This window comes from Lycium barbarum, chromosome 10 (assembly GCF_019175385.1).
Source record: "Lycium barbarum isolate Lr01 chromosome 10, ASM1917538v2, whole genome shotgun sequence".
In the NCBI taxonomy this organism is placed as follows: domain Eukaryota; kingdom Viridiplantae; phylum Streptophyta; class Magnoliopsida; order Solanales; family Solanaceae; genus Lycium; species Lycium barbarum.
Genome location: NC_083346.1, coordinates 106635486 through 106652014, shown reverse-complemented (window position 1 = coordinate 106652014; position 16529 = coordinate 106635486). Strand labels below are relative to the sequence as shown.

At 34.2% G+C, this 16529-nt stretch overlaps 1 protein-coding gene across 1 annotated transcript; it reads left to right on the top strand.

Moving 5' to 3' along the window:
- Positions 1 to 9027: 9027 nt before the first annotated feature.
- LOC132613259 (uncharacterized) lies at positions 9028 to 9992 on the top strand. Its single transcript, XM_060327287.1, has 2 exons — positions 9028 to 9276; positions 9318 to 9992. Exons 1-2 carry the CDS (start codon positions 9028 to 9030, stop codon positions 9990 to 9992), a joined length of 924 nt encoding a protein of 307 aa, XP_060183270.1.
- The last annotated feature ends 6537 nt before the right edge of the window (positions 9993 to 16529 follow it).

Below are 16529 nucleotides of genomic sequence, written 5' to 3'. Positions count from 1 at the left end.
TGAACTAATAAATTAGTCAAAGGTCTAAAGTCAGCAAATGTAGCTACAAAGAAGGAATAACTAACAAAGAAAAATGAATAAATACCTCGGAGAGAAGTTGTTACACCGCGGAAATTCCGTATGTGTTGCCTTGTGGATAGGCTAGTGTGAACTTAAGGTGATTATGAAATCCCTACGGGGTTAAGCGAAGGATTAGATAGCTTGAGGTGCATACAATAGGATTTCGAAGTTCTATGAATATGTGAAGTTTAGTTTGTTGAAGGGAGCGAAACGTAAGTCGTGTTCGGAAAGGTTCCGCTATGATTGAGCTAATGTTTATGTAGTGATGTCTTGAAGGGATGCTATAGAGCCTATTGTATGGTTAATGAAGTATTACACAAGTGTTAAGAAGATTTCATAAGGATTGGAGATCGAACGAAACGACGGAAACCATTTCAGAGAAATGGAGTTATACGACCACTTATACGGTCCGTATAACTTTATACGGTCCGTATAAGGTGTCCGTATAACTCCCAGCAGGGAGATGATTTGCTGGTTGGTGAACCACGACCACTTATACGGGCCGTACAATGTTATACGGACTGTATAAGTGTCCGTGGAAGTCCCGACGGACTGATTTTTAATGTTTGTATAAATAGATGCCTTGGGTTCTTTTACTTCATTTTTCATCTTCTACAAGTGTTGAGAGATCAAAAACCCTTCTCTAAGTATATTCGACTCAAGTCCAAGAGAACACAAAGATCAAGGACTAGAATCAAGTGTTTATGTGTTAGAAAGCTTCCAAGGGTTAGAGGACCACAAGAAATTCCATTGGAGGAGAACTAGGGTTTGGTTCAAGAGAAGTATTTTCACTCAAGATTCATTCCCACACCAACTAAGGTAAGTTTTATGGTATTTCCATGTTTTTTAAGGTGTTTGAAAGTTGAAACACTTGGATTGTAGAAGAATATAGAAAATGGGTTTTTGAATGTACGAATAGTGTCATCTTTGGGTAATAGTTTGGATTGAGTAATGATTCGTGATATGATATGATTATAATCGTGTTGTAAATGATGTTAAGAACATGAGATAGATATTATATATGAATGAATGAAATCGTGTGTTATGACCATGGGTATGGATGGCTTGAAGTGAATTGAGGAATATAGATAATGTGGATGAATAAAGACTAATGTTATGATATTGTGAATGTATTATTGACGTTTGGGAGTTGATTTATGATATGGACGAAGTCGTATAAATAAAGGAGATGCGGTCCAATTTTCTCTAGCTTCAGTCATGTATGCTAAGTTATCGACTTTCTAATGATAGTATAATTCTAATGAAGGTAGAAACGTGAGCAGTGAAGGAGACACCGAACCTTCGTGGTCGGGTATGCTATGTAAATGCTACGTATATGATATGGATATGCATACGATATAAATATGAGTATGAATACAAATATGATATGAACATGAATAAGAATATGTACATGAATACGACTATGTGTACGGAATGTAAATGAGTACGGATACGGATATGGATGTATGTACGCGAATTTCACATTAGAAATGGAAGTCCCTATGAAAAGCAAGTAAGTGCTTATGACGATGATACTACTATCTCCCATCTTATGCTATCTCTTATGTCGCTTATTATGCCTCTATAATGATATTGATCATACTTTACATACTCAGTACATTCTTCGTACGGACGTCCTTTTATTTGTGGACGCTGCATCATGCCCGCAGGTGGCCAGGGAGACAGACTTGATCCATAGCTATATTACTCAGGGACTACTTAGCGGAGCTCCATTTCATTCGGAGCTGCAACTTTTGGTATTGATTCTTTTGTGTACATATTTATGGGCATAGCGGGGTCCTGTCCCGCCTATATATCATACTCTCTTTAGAGGCTCGTAAACATGTGTGCATGGTTAGATGTATTTGGCCTTGTTGGCCTATATTTTGGATGTCATTTAGTTAGCCTCGTCGGCTTATGTACATTGATTTGGGTATAGTTGCAAATGATGATATAAGTGTAATATTGTCCAATGGAAAGAGTATGATTGATGCATAAAAAGTATGATTTAGCTATGTGGCTCACCGATATGTTAATGTGAAAGTACGATGAGGGGCGCCCGGGTGGGCTAGCACCGGGTGCCCGTCGCGGCCCTCCGGTTGGGTCGTGACAGAAGTATGTCTTCACATTCAAGAAGAGGCGCCCAAAGAAAGTGTAGTTCAAGAATGTAAGTCTGGCCAACCTAGTTCGAATTGCACCAAAAGGAACAAAGCTAGAAAGTAAGTGTGATAGGTATACCCGATAGACTAAGAATATAGGCCCGAAAATATGGCAGAGTCTAAACCTAAAACCCGCTAACAAAATTTGTGCGGGTACATTAATCACCAAAACTGGTAAGTGTAGCAGCTTGTTTCAGGACTTCCTATCTTCATTATCAATCAGGTGAGTTAACTGTTAAAGCTCAACTTTTGCTCCAGATTTTTGTATCCTTCCGATGACTACTTCTGCTTCCTCCGTTTGCCCTTGCTTAATGAGAAACTATGGGGGTCTCATTAAATAGAACTAATAATAGAAGCACTGGAGAGGCTAAAATGCGACACCTAACAAAACTCCACTGCCATCCATTTAAGAAATTGCGGGATGCAACTAAATTTATAGCTTTGTCAGAATGCTTCCACATATGAGCATGTAGAAGAAATGAAACAACATATAGTCTTAAGTATCTCCTGTATTAATCTCTTGGGATATGATGGGAATTACCTGAACCAGTATTAATTGCGTTGATACGTTGAAAAAAAAATACTTATAAGACATGAAAATGAACATATACGCAGGAAGATGGTAGAAGGATCAACTTGATAGAGGAATCCTACGCCACATCCAATAATTGTTAAGCTGATGAATTCTAAAATATCATTAGAAAATCAAGCCTCCAGTAGACTTCCAAATAGTGCAAGTACCAATTCACAAATAAGGACCGGCCGGTGGTTACAAGAACGGACTAATCTATATGACGCGCATATAAATAGAAGGGTCGGGAAGGGAACAACGTTCACGAAGAGAAGGAGCACGATATTGATATAAGCACAAAAAATATTTGTGTTGGTTCTTACTTCTCTTGTGAACTCCTTTCGAAAACTTTAGGACAAATCTCTCTACTCCAATAGTGCCACCTAAACCACAATAATAGAAGAAATTGTTTAGATTTTGGATGTTCACTTTCGTTGTTAGTTGGAGATATTAATCAGGGAATCAAATTTGCAGATCTGTTGAACAAACACTTTGCTTCTGTCGTGATATACCAATTTTGAAAGAGTATTCAAGATTGTCGAAAGATGGATTCTAAAAATTTTATGCTTTACCAGGATGACATTGGAAAGTATTTGAGAATGGTAGATGAGTTTGGAAGGTATTATTTAAACTAATTTAAATTTGAGGCTGAGTGTTGCTGTATTTTTGCAATTTGAGTTTTGAGGTTTAGTAGTTTTTATTTGTGTTATCCAATTTGAGTCAATTTTAGTTCCTTGTATATATTAAATGTAAATGTGGCAACATCTTAAGATTAGAAATATGTTGAATTATTTGTCTACAGGTTCTTTTTCGTTCCCAATAATTAAAACTCTAAAAATTAAAGACAAAGTCAAAAGATGCACGTCAATAGCACGTGACCACTTTCTATAAGATATTCAATGTTCTATCATAGAATGCATGTCAATAGCACAAAAAGATGAAGCCCGAACGTGTATATCAATATGACGCTCATATAGATAGAAGCACAAAGAGAAGAACAATGTTCACGAAGAGAATAAGCAAGATGTTAACATAGACACAAAAATATCTAATGCATTCATAAATTTTATTAAGTTCCGTCTAAAGGTAACTTTTTATTATTAAATACAAATCATAAGATGCACGTCAATGGCGCGAATCAAAAGATTCACGTCAATAGCGTGAATCAAAAGATTCACGTCAATAGCACGAATAAAATGATTCATGTCAATTGATTCTCCATCTCTTTTTCTGCTCCTCCAAGCCTTTGTTGCCCCTCGGTAGAGTGAGTCTACTTAGTGAACTGGCAGCAACGGAAACCACTACCTCAGCTCCTACAGATCAAAGCTAGGCCACACAAAAGAAGGAAAGGTAGGCATGCTAAGTAATGGCCGAAGTGTCATGTAAAAAAATTGAATGAGATTTGGTTTTGACTGCTACCTCAAATAAAGTAGTAGCAAGGAGAGCAAATACCCACGCTTTCAAGGCGCAAATAAGAAACAGTGTAGCTAAATTCATGACTAGTGTCATGAATAAAAACACAGTTATCTCGCAACATGCATCTAAAGCTCTAATATCATATGGGTATGTTGTCTCCGTTCAATCCCAAGGGCCAGAAAGTAAAGAATGACATCCTATGAGGAGGATGCTAGATGCAAGAGCAATGTAGTCACTTTGTTGCCTTAGGTGGAACAGAGAATTTGCTCTATGAAAGATACCAAACAAAGAAATCTAGAAATATTGGAAAAAATCGATATCAAGTTATATATATTTGACAAATTCAATTACTTCGACAAAGAAAGAAGGGAAAACTAACAAAGAAAAGAAATGAATAAATACCTTGTAGAGAAACATGCCTTCAAATGCAAAAAGAAGAGTTCTTCGTCGCCCAAAGAAAGTGTAGCTCAAGAATGTAAGTCCAGCCACTCCACTTCGCGTTGCACCAGCGAGAAACAAAGCTAGAAATGCGGTGTGATAGGTATATCTGAAGATTCTGAGAACATAGGCCCAGAAGTATGAAAGTGCCGAAGACTCGTTGAAAAATTTACGCATCTACATTAATCACCAAAACTAGTGTAGCAACTTCTTTCAGGGCTCCATGTCTTCATTATCTATCAGGTGAGCTAACTGCTGAAGCTCGGCTTCTGCTCCAGATTTCCATATTCTTTCTGTTCAATTTTATTTATGTACATGTGTTGTAAATTTAATTAAGTTATTTTGTATGAAATTACAGAAAAATGGGTTAGATACTATTTAAAGAATTTGAAGAAATTATTTTTCTGAATATAAATGGATTGCAGTACACAAACATTAGCTTTATTGTGAACATGGAATACTTTTATCATATCAAATTAAGGATCAAATGAGCTAAAAGAATTCAACAGTCTGACAGAAAATTTCATAATTTGTACTTAAATGTTTATTAATATTTTATTTCTCCAAATAAAAGCTATATTTTTAGTTACATCATTTGAGACTTTCAATTTTTGCATTTTGTGTATGAAAAGTGTGATGAACATATCTTTTGATCTTTATTGCTTATTTAACAATGATAGATTCAATTTTTGTCGAGCAGAGTTGTTGTATGCGGGTACTACGAGATCTAGGGGTGTACAAAACAAACTGACAAACTGCACCAAACCGCACCAAACCGATAATCCGAATCAAACCGAGAAAAAAACCCGACTAGTGGTTTGGTTTTAAAAAGAAAAACCCAAACACTATTGGTTTAGTTTGGTTTTAACTAAAAACAAAAAGTCAAACCGAATCAAACCAACCGAATATTACATTTATAAAATTTCAAACATATTTGTACATAAAAATATTTATTTATAATGTAACTTATAAATGTTTCTTTAACTTTTTCATAGTTTTTTGTCTTACATATTATTTCAAGCTTGGAATTAGAATTTTGAATGGTCCAATAAGTTTTATAGCCCATTAATGATATTAGTAACTCAAATAAAACTCAACAAAAATCAAATCAAGACTAATGCTAACAAAAGTAATTCATATCTAACACTAGAATGACAATAATATTGATATCTATTCTTTAGTTTTATATTAGTCTAGAAAATGAAAATACATAACTTAATTTTATTTTTTTCTTTAATATCTAGTCATGTAATTAATGCTTATTAGCCGTATTTATTTTAGTATGACTTAGTACTTTTAGATTATGATCATTTTCTACAGACCTTATAAATTAGCCGTATTTATTGTAGCTTGACTTAGTACTTTTATTTTATGCAATTTCATTAATTTTTTCCGTTGAATATTTTAGTACAATGTCATCTCTCATCTCACGTTTTGTGTTATTTTCTTAATAAATATCTTAATTAGATAGTCGTATCTTACTAGGACTAAAGAAATATTTGAAGTACAAGTTATATGTTTTATATGAAGACTTTACCGGAAAAAAACCCGAAAAACCTGAGCAACCCGAAAAAATCGAGAAAACCCGAGGTTGAAAAACCCAACTTTTATTGGTTTGGTTTGGTTTATAGATTTACAAACCTGATGCAATTGGTTTGGTTTGTTCTTTAAAAAACCCGAACCAATCTAGTCCATGTACGCCCCTATCGAGGTCCATGACTTTCCTTTCTTGATAACAATTAACATTCTTTCTTCCATTTTGATCTCCTAGTAATTGCTATTTTTATTTTGAGATCGACTTTTTCTTTTTCTTCTCTATTTAGTTTTTTGGTGAAAACGTAAGCTGTTACACATTTCTTAAGCTAACAAACTTATTTTTTCATATTAGTGATTTTTTCATTTATCAATTACCATTTATTTTAAATTTCAGAAGTCTTTAAATATAGTTTGTATAAATACTATTTGCACTAATAATAAAAAATATTTACAAAACGTTGGCATGAACTTTCATTTTGCCTTATATTAATTTCTGCACCTTAAATTTTATCCTTTTGTATATGGAAGATATAATGAGCACATTATTTGATGTTTGTTTTTTATTTATTGGTAATAATTCCTTCCCTTTAAGTTTCAATTTCAACGAATTTTATTTTTATTTTAGGATTACTTTTTTCCTGATTCTTTATTCCTTTTTTTTTTTTTAACTTTCTCGTTTTTCATTTTTTTTTTAATTCAAAGAAGCTCTTAATATACTTACTAATAATTTTATTTAGAATAATTAATATAATCTATGAATAATAATTATATAGGAATAAGATGCGAGAGAATATATAATTCTAAAAGTCTCCAATTATGAACAAATACGTTGTATATCAATTTGATGCAGTTAGAGAACATTTATACTATAATAAGTACTACTAATAGATTTTCTAATTAAAGACTCCAATTGTCACTCTCGGGATGACGTCAGCCTCGTTTCTCTCGGCGCAAGTTAGCTAAACCTACGCCTTCCATGGGAAAGAGAACAAAGCAGACGAATCCACCGGAAAACAGTCAGCTAAAGGAGGGGATGAAGGGATCTAAGCAAAGTGACAACTCAGTTAGTGGGACTGGTCCAACAACTGCAAATCTGCGAACAAGGGCAATTAGCGAAGTCTTACAATTAAGGCAAACTAAAGGGGGCAGAGCTACAGGAATTCCAATGGTGAGTACGCCGGTAACCAAAGGGGGAAACACAACGAGGCAACTGAGCCCAGTTCAGAGTAAAGCCCAACAAGCAAGGGATAAAATTGGGGAGTGGCAACAAGCAACTCGGACCTCCGAGACGATGGGGAATTAGTCATGGGCAGAAGAGGTTGAGCAAACCCAACAGGAGGAAGACGATAACCACAATTTTGGCACAAACAATGATGGTAAGGCATCTGTGTGGGACAATTTTGATATATCTAAGGTCACCAATGCGGGGTTCAAATTGGAGTATGTTAGACCAGAGACGCAGGGAGACCAACTAATTGTGGAGATAGAGGAGGAGGACTATGTTACTGAGATTGAATTCTGGAAACACGCAATTGTGTGTTATGTGTTGGGTGCATATCCTCATTTTAGTGTGTCAAATGGGTATATCCAACGTATGTGGGGGAAACATGGGATAAACAAAGTGGTAATGATGCAAAATGAAATCCTCATGATTAGGTTTGATAATGCAGAGGGAAAGAATGAAGTGATCCAAGGGGGCATCTATCATTTTGATAATAAGCCCCTGATTGTGAAATCGTAGGATACAGATATGGAGTTTACTAGAGGAGAATTATACTCGGTACCTATTTGGATCAAACTCCTTGGATTAGACTTCAAATACTGGAGCCATAAAGGTCTAAGTAGAATTGGGAGTTTGGTAGGGAAGCCATTGATGGTCGATAAGAGCACGGAGAAGAAAATGGGGTTGAAGTTTGCTAGGCTACTCGTGGAAGTACAAATTGATACTCCACTTCCAGATGTGATCTTCTTTAAAAATGAGAGAGGGAATGTTATTAAACAAAAGGTAACTTATGATTGGAAACCATCTTTGTGCAAGGTTTGCCAAAAATATGGGCATAGTGAGGATGTTTGTAGGAAGAATAAGAAGCAAACAGCTGAAGCAATTCAACAAGTAGAACATGTACCAGAGGAGACACCAACAAAGGAATTACCACTAGATGTAGCAAAAGCTAAGGAGCCAAATCAGATGACAGGGGGAAATGGTGCGGGGTTACCTCATGTAGCTGGTAGAGGGGGTGGCTGGAAAAGGCCATATAACTAAGAAGGAAGGGTGGGGGCTGGAAGAAACCGCAAAATGGTGGCACATGGCATATACAACAGAACAATATAACTAGACTAGAGGCGACTACCAGTGGTAAATCAGGGGATGGGCAGAGAAGAGTAACAGTTCCTGTCACTAATGCTTTTCAAGCACTTGGCAAGGAGGGGGAGATGCAAAGCACTGAATTCGCTGAAGCTGGGAGGGGTAGTCAAAAGACTCCTCCTAAGGATGGTTAAACTCATGAGCTGGAATGTAAGAAGCCTAAATGGCCTCAATAAGCAGAGGCAAATAAAAAAACTCTGTAGGGAGTTGGAGTTAGGTATAATGTGTTTTATTGAAACTAGTATAAAAGCAATCATGCGTCTCGTTATAATGGCAGGTTACTTCTGGTATGGAGGAAAAATTAGTTTGATGTGGTGGTCCAGAGTGAAATAGCTCAGGCCATGACATGTCAAATAACTTGTATTACATTGCAACTTACTTTTGTTGCTACTTTTGTATATGCATTTAATTTGAAAGAAGATAGGAAGGAGTTATGGAGTTATTTAGTGCAGTTGAATATAGGTTCATGTCCATGGGTGGTTATGGGAGACTTTAATTCTGTGCTACATGTGGAGGATAGGATTGGAGGCAACCAGGTCACACACACAGAAATAGTGGATTTTGAGGACTGCTTGGATGCTTGCGGACTGGTGAAAATGCCATCAAATGGGTGTAATTACACATGGACAGATAAACAGGATGATAGGATATTTTCCAAGATTGATTGGGTCTTTGTAAATGGTGATTGGCTAGATGGGATGCCAGATTGTCGAGCTAACGTTTGCCAGAAGGTGTGAGTGATCATTGTCCCATTGTAATACATATGGTGCAGCAACCCACAAAGAGGAAACAAGTTTTTAAGTATGGCAATGTTTGGGGTAAACACCCAGAATTTCAAAGGATAGTAGAAGCTGGTTGGAATATAGAAATTGTAGAGTACAAAATGTTTCAAGTAGCTCGAAAATTAAAGTTGCTAAAGAAGCAACTCAAGCTGTTGCATAAGCAACACTTCAATAATATTGTTAAGGAAGCGCATGATGACAGGGCTGCTATGCTTGAGTGTCAGATCAGATTGCAGCAGGATCCTACTAATGTGATTGTGCAGCAAGAGGAGAAGGTTAGAAGGCTGAAATACAAGGAGTCTGCAAAGATGGCAGAAATGTTTCTACTCCAAAGGATCAAAGCCACTTGGATTAAGTTGGGGGATGACAATACTAAATATTTTTTCTCAATAATCAAACAGAGGAAACTTGTCCACTCAATATGCCAAATTCGAGATGAGTTGAACCAAATACAGACTGAGCCTGAGGTAATAGAAAAGGTATTTGTGAGGTACTATAAGCAGTTACTAGGGGAAACGGGGGGTATCAGAAGGAAAGCACACCCAGGGTTCTTTGAACAGGGCCCAAGACTGTCTATAGAGGAGCAATGTGGGCCGTTGAAAACCTTTACTGAGAGGGAGATCAGAGATGCTATGTTTGGTATCAACATAAATAAGAGTCCATGACCTGATGGGTATGGAAGTGGGTTCTATAAAGAAGCTTGGAATCTGGTGGGGAAGGATGTCTGTTAAGCAGTGTGGGAGTTTATGAGGAGTGGCAAATTATTGAAGCAGCTGAATGCCACCTTAATATCCCTTATTCCTAAAGTGAGTAATCCTGTCAACGCAAGCCAATTTCGGCCAATATCATATTGTAATGTTCTTTATAAGTGCATCTCTAAATTGTTATGTATGAGATTGGCCAAAGTACCACCGAACTTGGTAAATGAGGCACAAACAGCATTTGTCAAGGGAAGGTCTTTGGTGCACAATATGCTAATGTGTCACGATCTACTTAGACATTACAATAGAAAGACTTCGGCTAGGTGTTTAATGAAGATAGACCTTAGGAAAGCGAATGATATGGTGCATTGGGAGTTTGTGCAAGAAATGATGGAAGGTTATGGGTTTCCTCATAAATTCACTCAGTTAATTATGGCTTGTGTAACTACCACCAGTTTTTCAGTCAAGGTAAATGGGGCTAGTTATGGGTACTTTGTGGGTAAAAGAGGTTTGAGGTAGGGAGATCCTATTTCTCCCTTGTTGTTTATGCTAGTCATGGAATATTTAAGTATAATTTTGAGACAGATGAGTCATTTGCCAGATTTTAGGAATCACCCCATGTGTAAGGAGCTGCAACTTACACACTTTACCTTCACAGATGACCTTATGATTTTCTGCAAAGGGAATAAATCTTCGATTACTAGGATTATGGAGGCATTACAGCATTTCTCGGATGTAACAGGATTGAGTACCAACTCAGAGAAATCCAGTATTTACTTGGCTAGAGTGGATGAGGAAACAAAAAATAGGTTGCTGGAAATAACGGGATTCAGAGTTGGTGTCTTTCCTATGAAATATTTAGGCTTACCTCTTTCTCCCGAAAGATGGAATAAGCTCGATTGTTATCAACTCAGTGTAAAAGTAACAGAGAAGATCAGAGCTGTGTCTACTAGGTATTCATCTTATGCGAGCAAGCTACAAGTGGTAAATTCAATCCTATTTTCACTTCATAACTTTTGGGGAGCAGTGTTTATCTTGCCACAGAGTGTCTTAAAGGCTGTTGACATGAAATGTAGGGAGTTTTTGTGGGGTAGTAGCGAAGATTCTAAGAAGGTTGCGTTGCTAGCATGGGAAAAACTGTGTCAACCAAAAAAACAGGGGGGACTAAACATTAGAAGCTGTAGGAAATGGAATTTGGCATTAGTTGGGAGGTTGATATGGATGCTAGTCACTGATAAAGCGGTGTTATGGGTGAAATGGATTCATGGCATTTATATGAAGCCCGATGAAGACCTTTGGAGCCACCACCCCCCAGGTGACTGCAGTTGGTACTGGAAAAACTTGAATAAAATAAAGCTAGGGATGCAGCCGTGGTTTACGAATAGGAGATATACGCTTACCAGGGATGGCCAGTACTCGGTTACAAGCAGCTATCTCACACTGCTGAATAATGGAGGGAAGCTGGAGTGTCATGATATGATATGGGGTAAACTACTCCAACCTAAGCATCGATTCATCTTGTGGCTGATAGCACAAAAGAAACTGTTGACCAAGGATAGAATGTTAGGCACGGGAATAGGTTGCGACTCTGCGAACTGGGTGTTATGTGAAAAAGATGAAATGGAGGACCATACACATTTGTTTGTGAAGTGTGAATGGTCCAGGGCTGTTTGGAGCGCCATTGAGCAATGGATGGGGGAACAGATTCCTCAACAAGACACTATGCAGACACTTCAATTTATCAAGAGAAGGCACTGGTGTAGGATGAAGAGAGAAGCCATCGCTGCTATTCATGGTTCTCTAATCTATCTTACTTGGCAAGCTAGGAATTGGAAAATATTTAGGGGGATAAGTGTGCATGCGGATATGGTCATACAACAGATACAGTTTATACTGAGAGAGAGGATAGAAATGTTTATTGGATCAAAAGAGGCAGGAAGATGTATAGGCTTTCTTAAGAATCTTTGTAACTAGTTTGTGCTTATGGAGGCCTGTAGCGCCTAACACCCTTCATGGTAAGGTGGTTAGAAGCACGGGTGCTCGCTGAGTTTGTAATTGTGGGAGGTTGTGGTAATAAAATTTTACAGTTTATTGCCAAAAAAAAATAGATTTCCTAATTAATATTGGCTTTACATATTCTAGCATTGTATCATTCAGGTTAGTGTTACCATTTTTAGGGCCATCCTGTTCTTCATGTTAATAGTTTCCTTCCAAGTTTGACAATAATCACGGATTGTGCATTTTTTTTATTCACCTAGGTGGTTTTAAAAGTGGGAAGTTCCTAGTTATAAAAAGTAGAATTGTGTACCAAAAAATCACAAAAAATTCAATGTTCTTTTTAACTTTTAGTTAAATTAAATACTACTACTATATCTAACAATATTTTTATACGAAAATATCAAATATATTTCTTACATTTTTCTGTACAAAATTGTCCAACTCTCATATGAATATCTTGGTTGTCATTCGAAAATACAGTAGTAGGCAGACAACCATCAGTCGAAAAATAACAGTAGGACTAGGACACATGCTGTGCACGTAGTACCATATCTAAGTCCATAATAAAATATTCTAAGATACTAAATTAAGTATTAAGATCATAGCAATAAAAGAAGAAAAAAGTCGACAAAAGAAGTTCTCTTTGTAAATAAACTAGATGGCCTATGCCCGTGCTGCGCACGGGCCCAACACTTCAGATTATAATGTATCTATGTATATGTAGTTGTGTTTAGATAATGATAATATATATATATATATATATATATATATATATATATATATATATATATATATATATATATATATATATATATATATATATATATATATATATACATACTATGTTTAAAATACGATTAATATAACATTGTAGTTTGTGCTCCGTATCTAGAACTTTATTTTATTCGTGTTTGCTACGAAAATTTATTAATACTTTTTAAAAGAGAAGACTTGTTTAAAAGGAAACTATTTTCCTCTCTTTGAGATAAAACAATAGCAATATTTAAGCATCAGTTGATACTTTCAATTTTAATTCAATTAATTTAAAGGTGTAAAATACTTATTATTTTTTTTTATCAAATTTTGATTTAGATAATTCAAATTATTAAATTAATTTTACATGTTTAAAACGAAACAAAGTAGAAATTGATTTTCTATTTAAACGAAGAAATACTATTTTTTAATTTTTGGTAAATATTCTCGGTTTAGCTAATTTTACTTGTCATGTTATCTTTTGGATGGTTTTTTAAGAAAACGTCGATTAGAATTATAATTTGACTAATTTACCTTATTCATTATTTGATCTCCACTTGATATTTTTTTTACGACATTAATCTCTTTTCACATTTATTAGAGTAAGAATAAAAATAAAAAAGTAATTAAATTCTATCTTATTTTAAAATATAAATATTTTAAGTATATTTATTTTAGTAAACATAACAAATAAATGACATGGCGGAATAACAAATACAACAGTTTAATATCTACATTAGATCTCAGGCTAATATAAAAAAAGAAAGAAAATTGTATGGTTTGACTACTTAACCTTTTGAAGAAAAGTAATTTCATTTGCTCCCACTAATGGATTGATACGCACGCGGCAATGAATCCATCATTATTGACTTAATGAGATACTTTAGAAATTACATGAATATTGTTTGATTTTTTAATATGGGGTGCACTTTTTTTTTTTGGACATTATTAATTTGCACTATTTTTATGCATATATATATATATATATATATATACATACTATGTTAAAACACGATTAATATAACATTGTAGTTTGTACTCTGTATCTAAAACTTTATTATATTAGTGTTTACTACGAATACAAAGTCTGCACTTTTTTTTTTAATATGAGGTTCACTTTTTTTTTGATATTGCTTGATTTTGTTAATATGGGGTCCACTTTTTTTATCGTAACTTTATTATATTAGTGTTTGCTAAGAATACAAAGTTTGTACTTTTTTTTTTGACATTGTTTATTTTTTTAATATGGGATTCACTTTTTTATATATATATATATATTGCTTGATTTTGTCAATATGGGATACTATGTTCAAAACACGATTAATATAACATTGTAGTTTGTGCTCCGTATTTAAAACTTTATTATATTAGTGTTTGCTACGAATACGCATGGTGTTTAATATGGGGCCCACAATTATTTTCACATTTATTAGAGTAAGGAAAAAATGAAAAAGTAATTAAATTCTATCTTATTTTAATATATAAGTATTTTAAGTATGTTACTGTACAATAATTTCATTTGCTCCCACTAATGGGTTGATACGCATGTGGCAGTGAGTCTATTATTATTGATTTAATTGTTTGATTTTCTAAGCATTTGTTTATTAACATTATTTGTTTTATTAATATGGGATTCACTTTTTTTTTAATATTGCTTGATTCTGTTAATATGGGGTCCACTTTTTTTTTTCCGTGAGTTTGGATGTGGCGAGTTCCACTCTTTTTTCTTCCTTTTTTTTTATTGCTTGGTGCTATTTAGTATGGGGCCCACCCCCTTTTTTTTAAGGGACAACGGACGATGAAGCATGGGTCTAAACCCATGCTTTCTATAGTTACTTCTTTTTTTATTTTTTATTTTTTATATTGCTTAGTGTTGTTTAGTATGGGGCCCACCCTTTTGACATTGTTTATTTTTTTAATATGGGATTCATTTTTTTTTATATATATATTGCTTGATTTTGTCAATATGGGATACTATGTTCAAAACACGATTAATATAACATTGTAGTTTGTGCTCCGTATTTAAAACTTTATTATATTAGTGTTTGCTACGAATACGCACGGTGTTTAATATGGGGCCCACATTTTTTTTAACATTGTTTGTTTTTTTAATATGCGATTCACTTTTTTTTTTTAATATTACTTGATTTTGTTAATATGGGGTTCACTTTTTTTTTTCCCGTGAGTTTGGATGTGGTGGGTTCCACATTTTTTTTAATACTGGATGGTGTTTAATATGGGGCCCACAATTTTTTAAATATTAGTTGTTGTTTAATATTTATGGAGCCCATAATTTTTTTTTACAATTTTTTTTATGGGCCTGTTTAATATGAGGCCCATTTTTTTTTTTTTTTTTTTATATATACTATATTCAAACCACGATTGATATAACATTGTAATTTGTGCTCCATATCTAAAATTTTATTATATTAGTGTTTGCTAAGAATATAAAGTCTGCACTTTTTTTTTTGACATTGTTTATTTTTTTAATATGGGATTCATTTTTTTTTATATATATTGCTTGATTTTGTCAATATGAGATACTATGTTCAAAATACGATTAATATAACATTATAGTTTGTGCTCCGTATTTAAAACTTTATTATATTAGTGTTTGCTACGAATACGCATGGTGTTTAATATGGGGCCCACATTTTTTTTTAACATTGTTTGTTTTTTAAATATGGGATTCACTTTTTTTTTTCAATTTTGTTTTTTTTTTTTGTTTTTTTTATGGGTCTGTTTAATATGAGACCCATTTTTTTTTATTTTTTTTTATATATACTATGTTCAAAACACGATTGATATAACATTGTAATTTGTGCTCCGTATCTAAAACTTTATTATATTAGTGTTTGCTAAGAATACAAAGTCTGCACTTTTTTTTTTGACATTGTTTATTTTTTTAATATGGGATTCATTTTTTTTTTATATATTGCTCGATTTTGTCAATATGGGATACTATGTTCAAAATACGATTAATATAACATTGTAGTTTGTGCTCCGTATATAAAACTTTATTATATTAGTGTTTGCTACGAATACGCATGGTGTTTAATATGGGGCCCACATTTTTTTTAACATTGTTTGTTTTTTAAATATGAGATTCACTTTTTTTTTCAATATTGCTTGATTTTGTTAATATGGGGTCCACCTTTTTTTTCCCGTAAGTTTGGATGTGGTGGATTCCACTTTTTTTTTTTTAATACTGGATGGTGTTTAATATGGGGCCCACAATTTTTTTTTTTACAATTTTGTTTTTTTTATGGGCCTGTTTAATATGGGGCCCAATTTTTTTTTTTAACATTGTTTGTTTTTTAAATATGGAATTCACTTTTTTTTTTCAATATTGCTTGATTTTGTTAATATGGGGTCCACTTTTTTTTTCCTGTGAGTTTAGTGGTGAGTTCCACTTTTTTTTTAATACTGGATGGTGTTTAATATGGGGCCCACGACTTTTTTTTAATATTAGTTGTTGTTTAATATATATGGGGCCCACAATTTTTTTTTTACATTTTTATTTTTTTTAATGGGCCTGTTTAATATGGGGCCCAAATTTTTTTTTTATTGTTGGAGGGGGGGGGGGGGGGGGCGTCCCCAACGGACGACGAAAAAGGAGCACCAACCGGTGCTTCTTAATAGTAGTAATTACTAGTACTTATCTTTAAAATTCGGAAAAAAAAAGAGGGAAAAGGGTCAAAAATGTCCCTTTGGAAAAAGGGCTAAAAAAATCCTCCGTTACAAATTTGG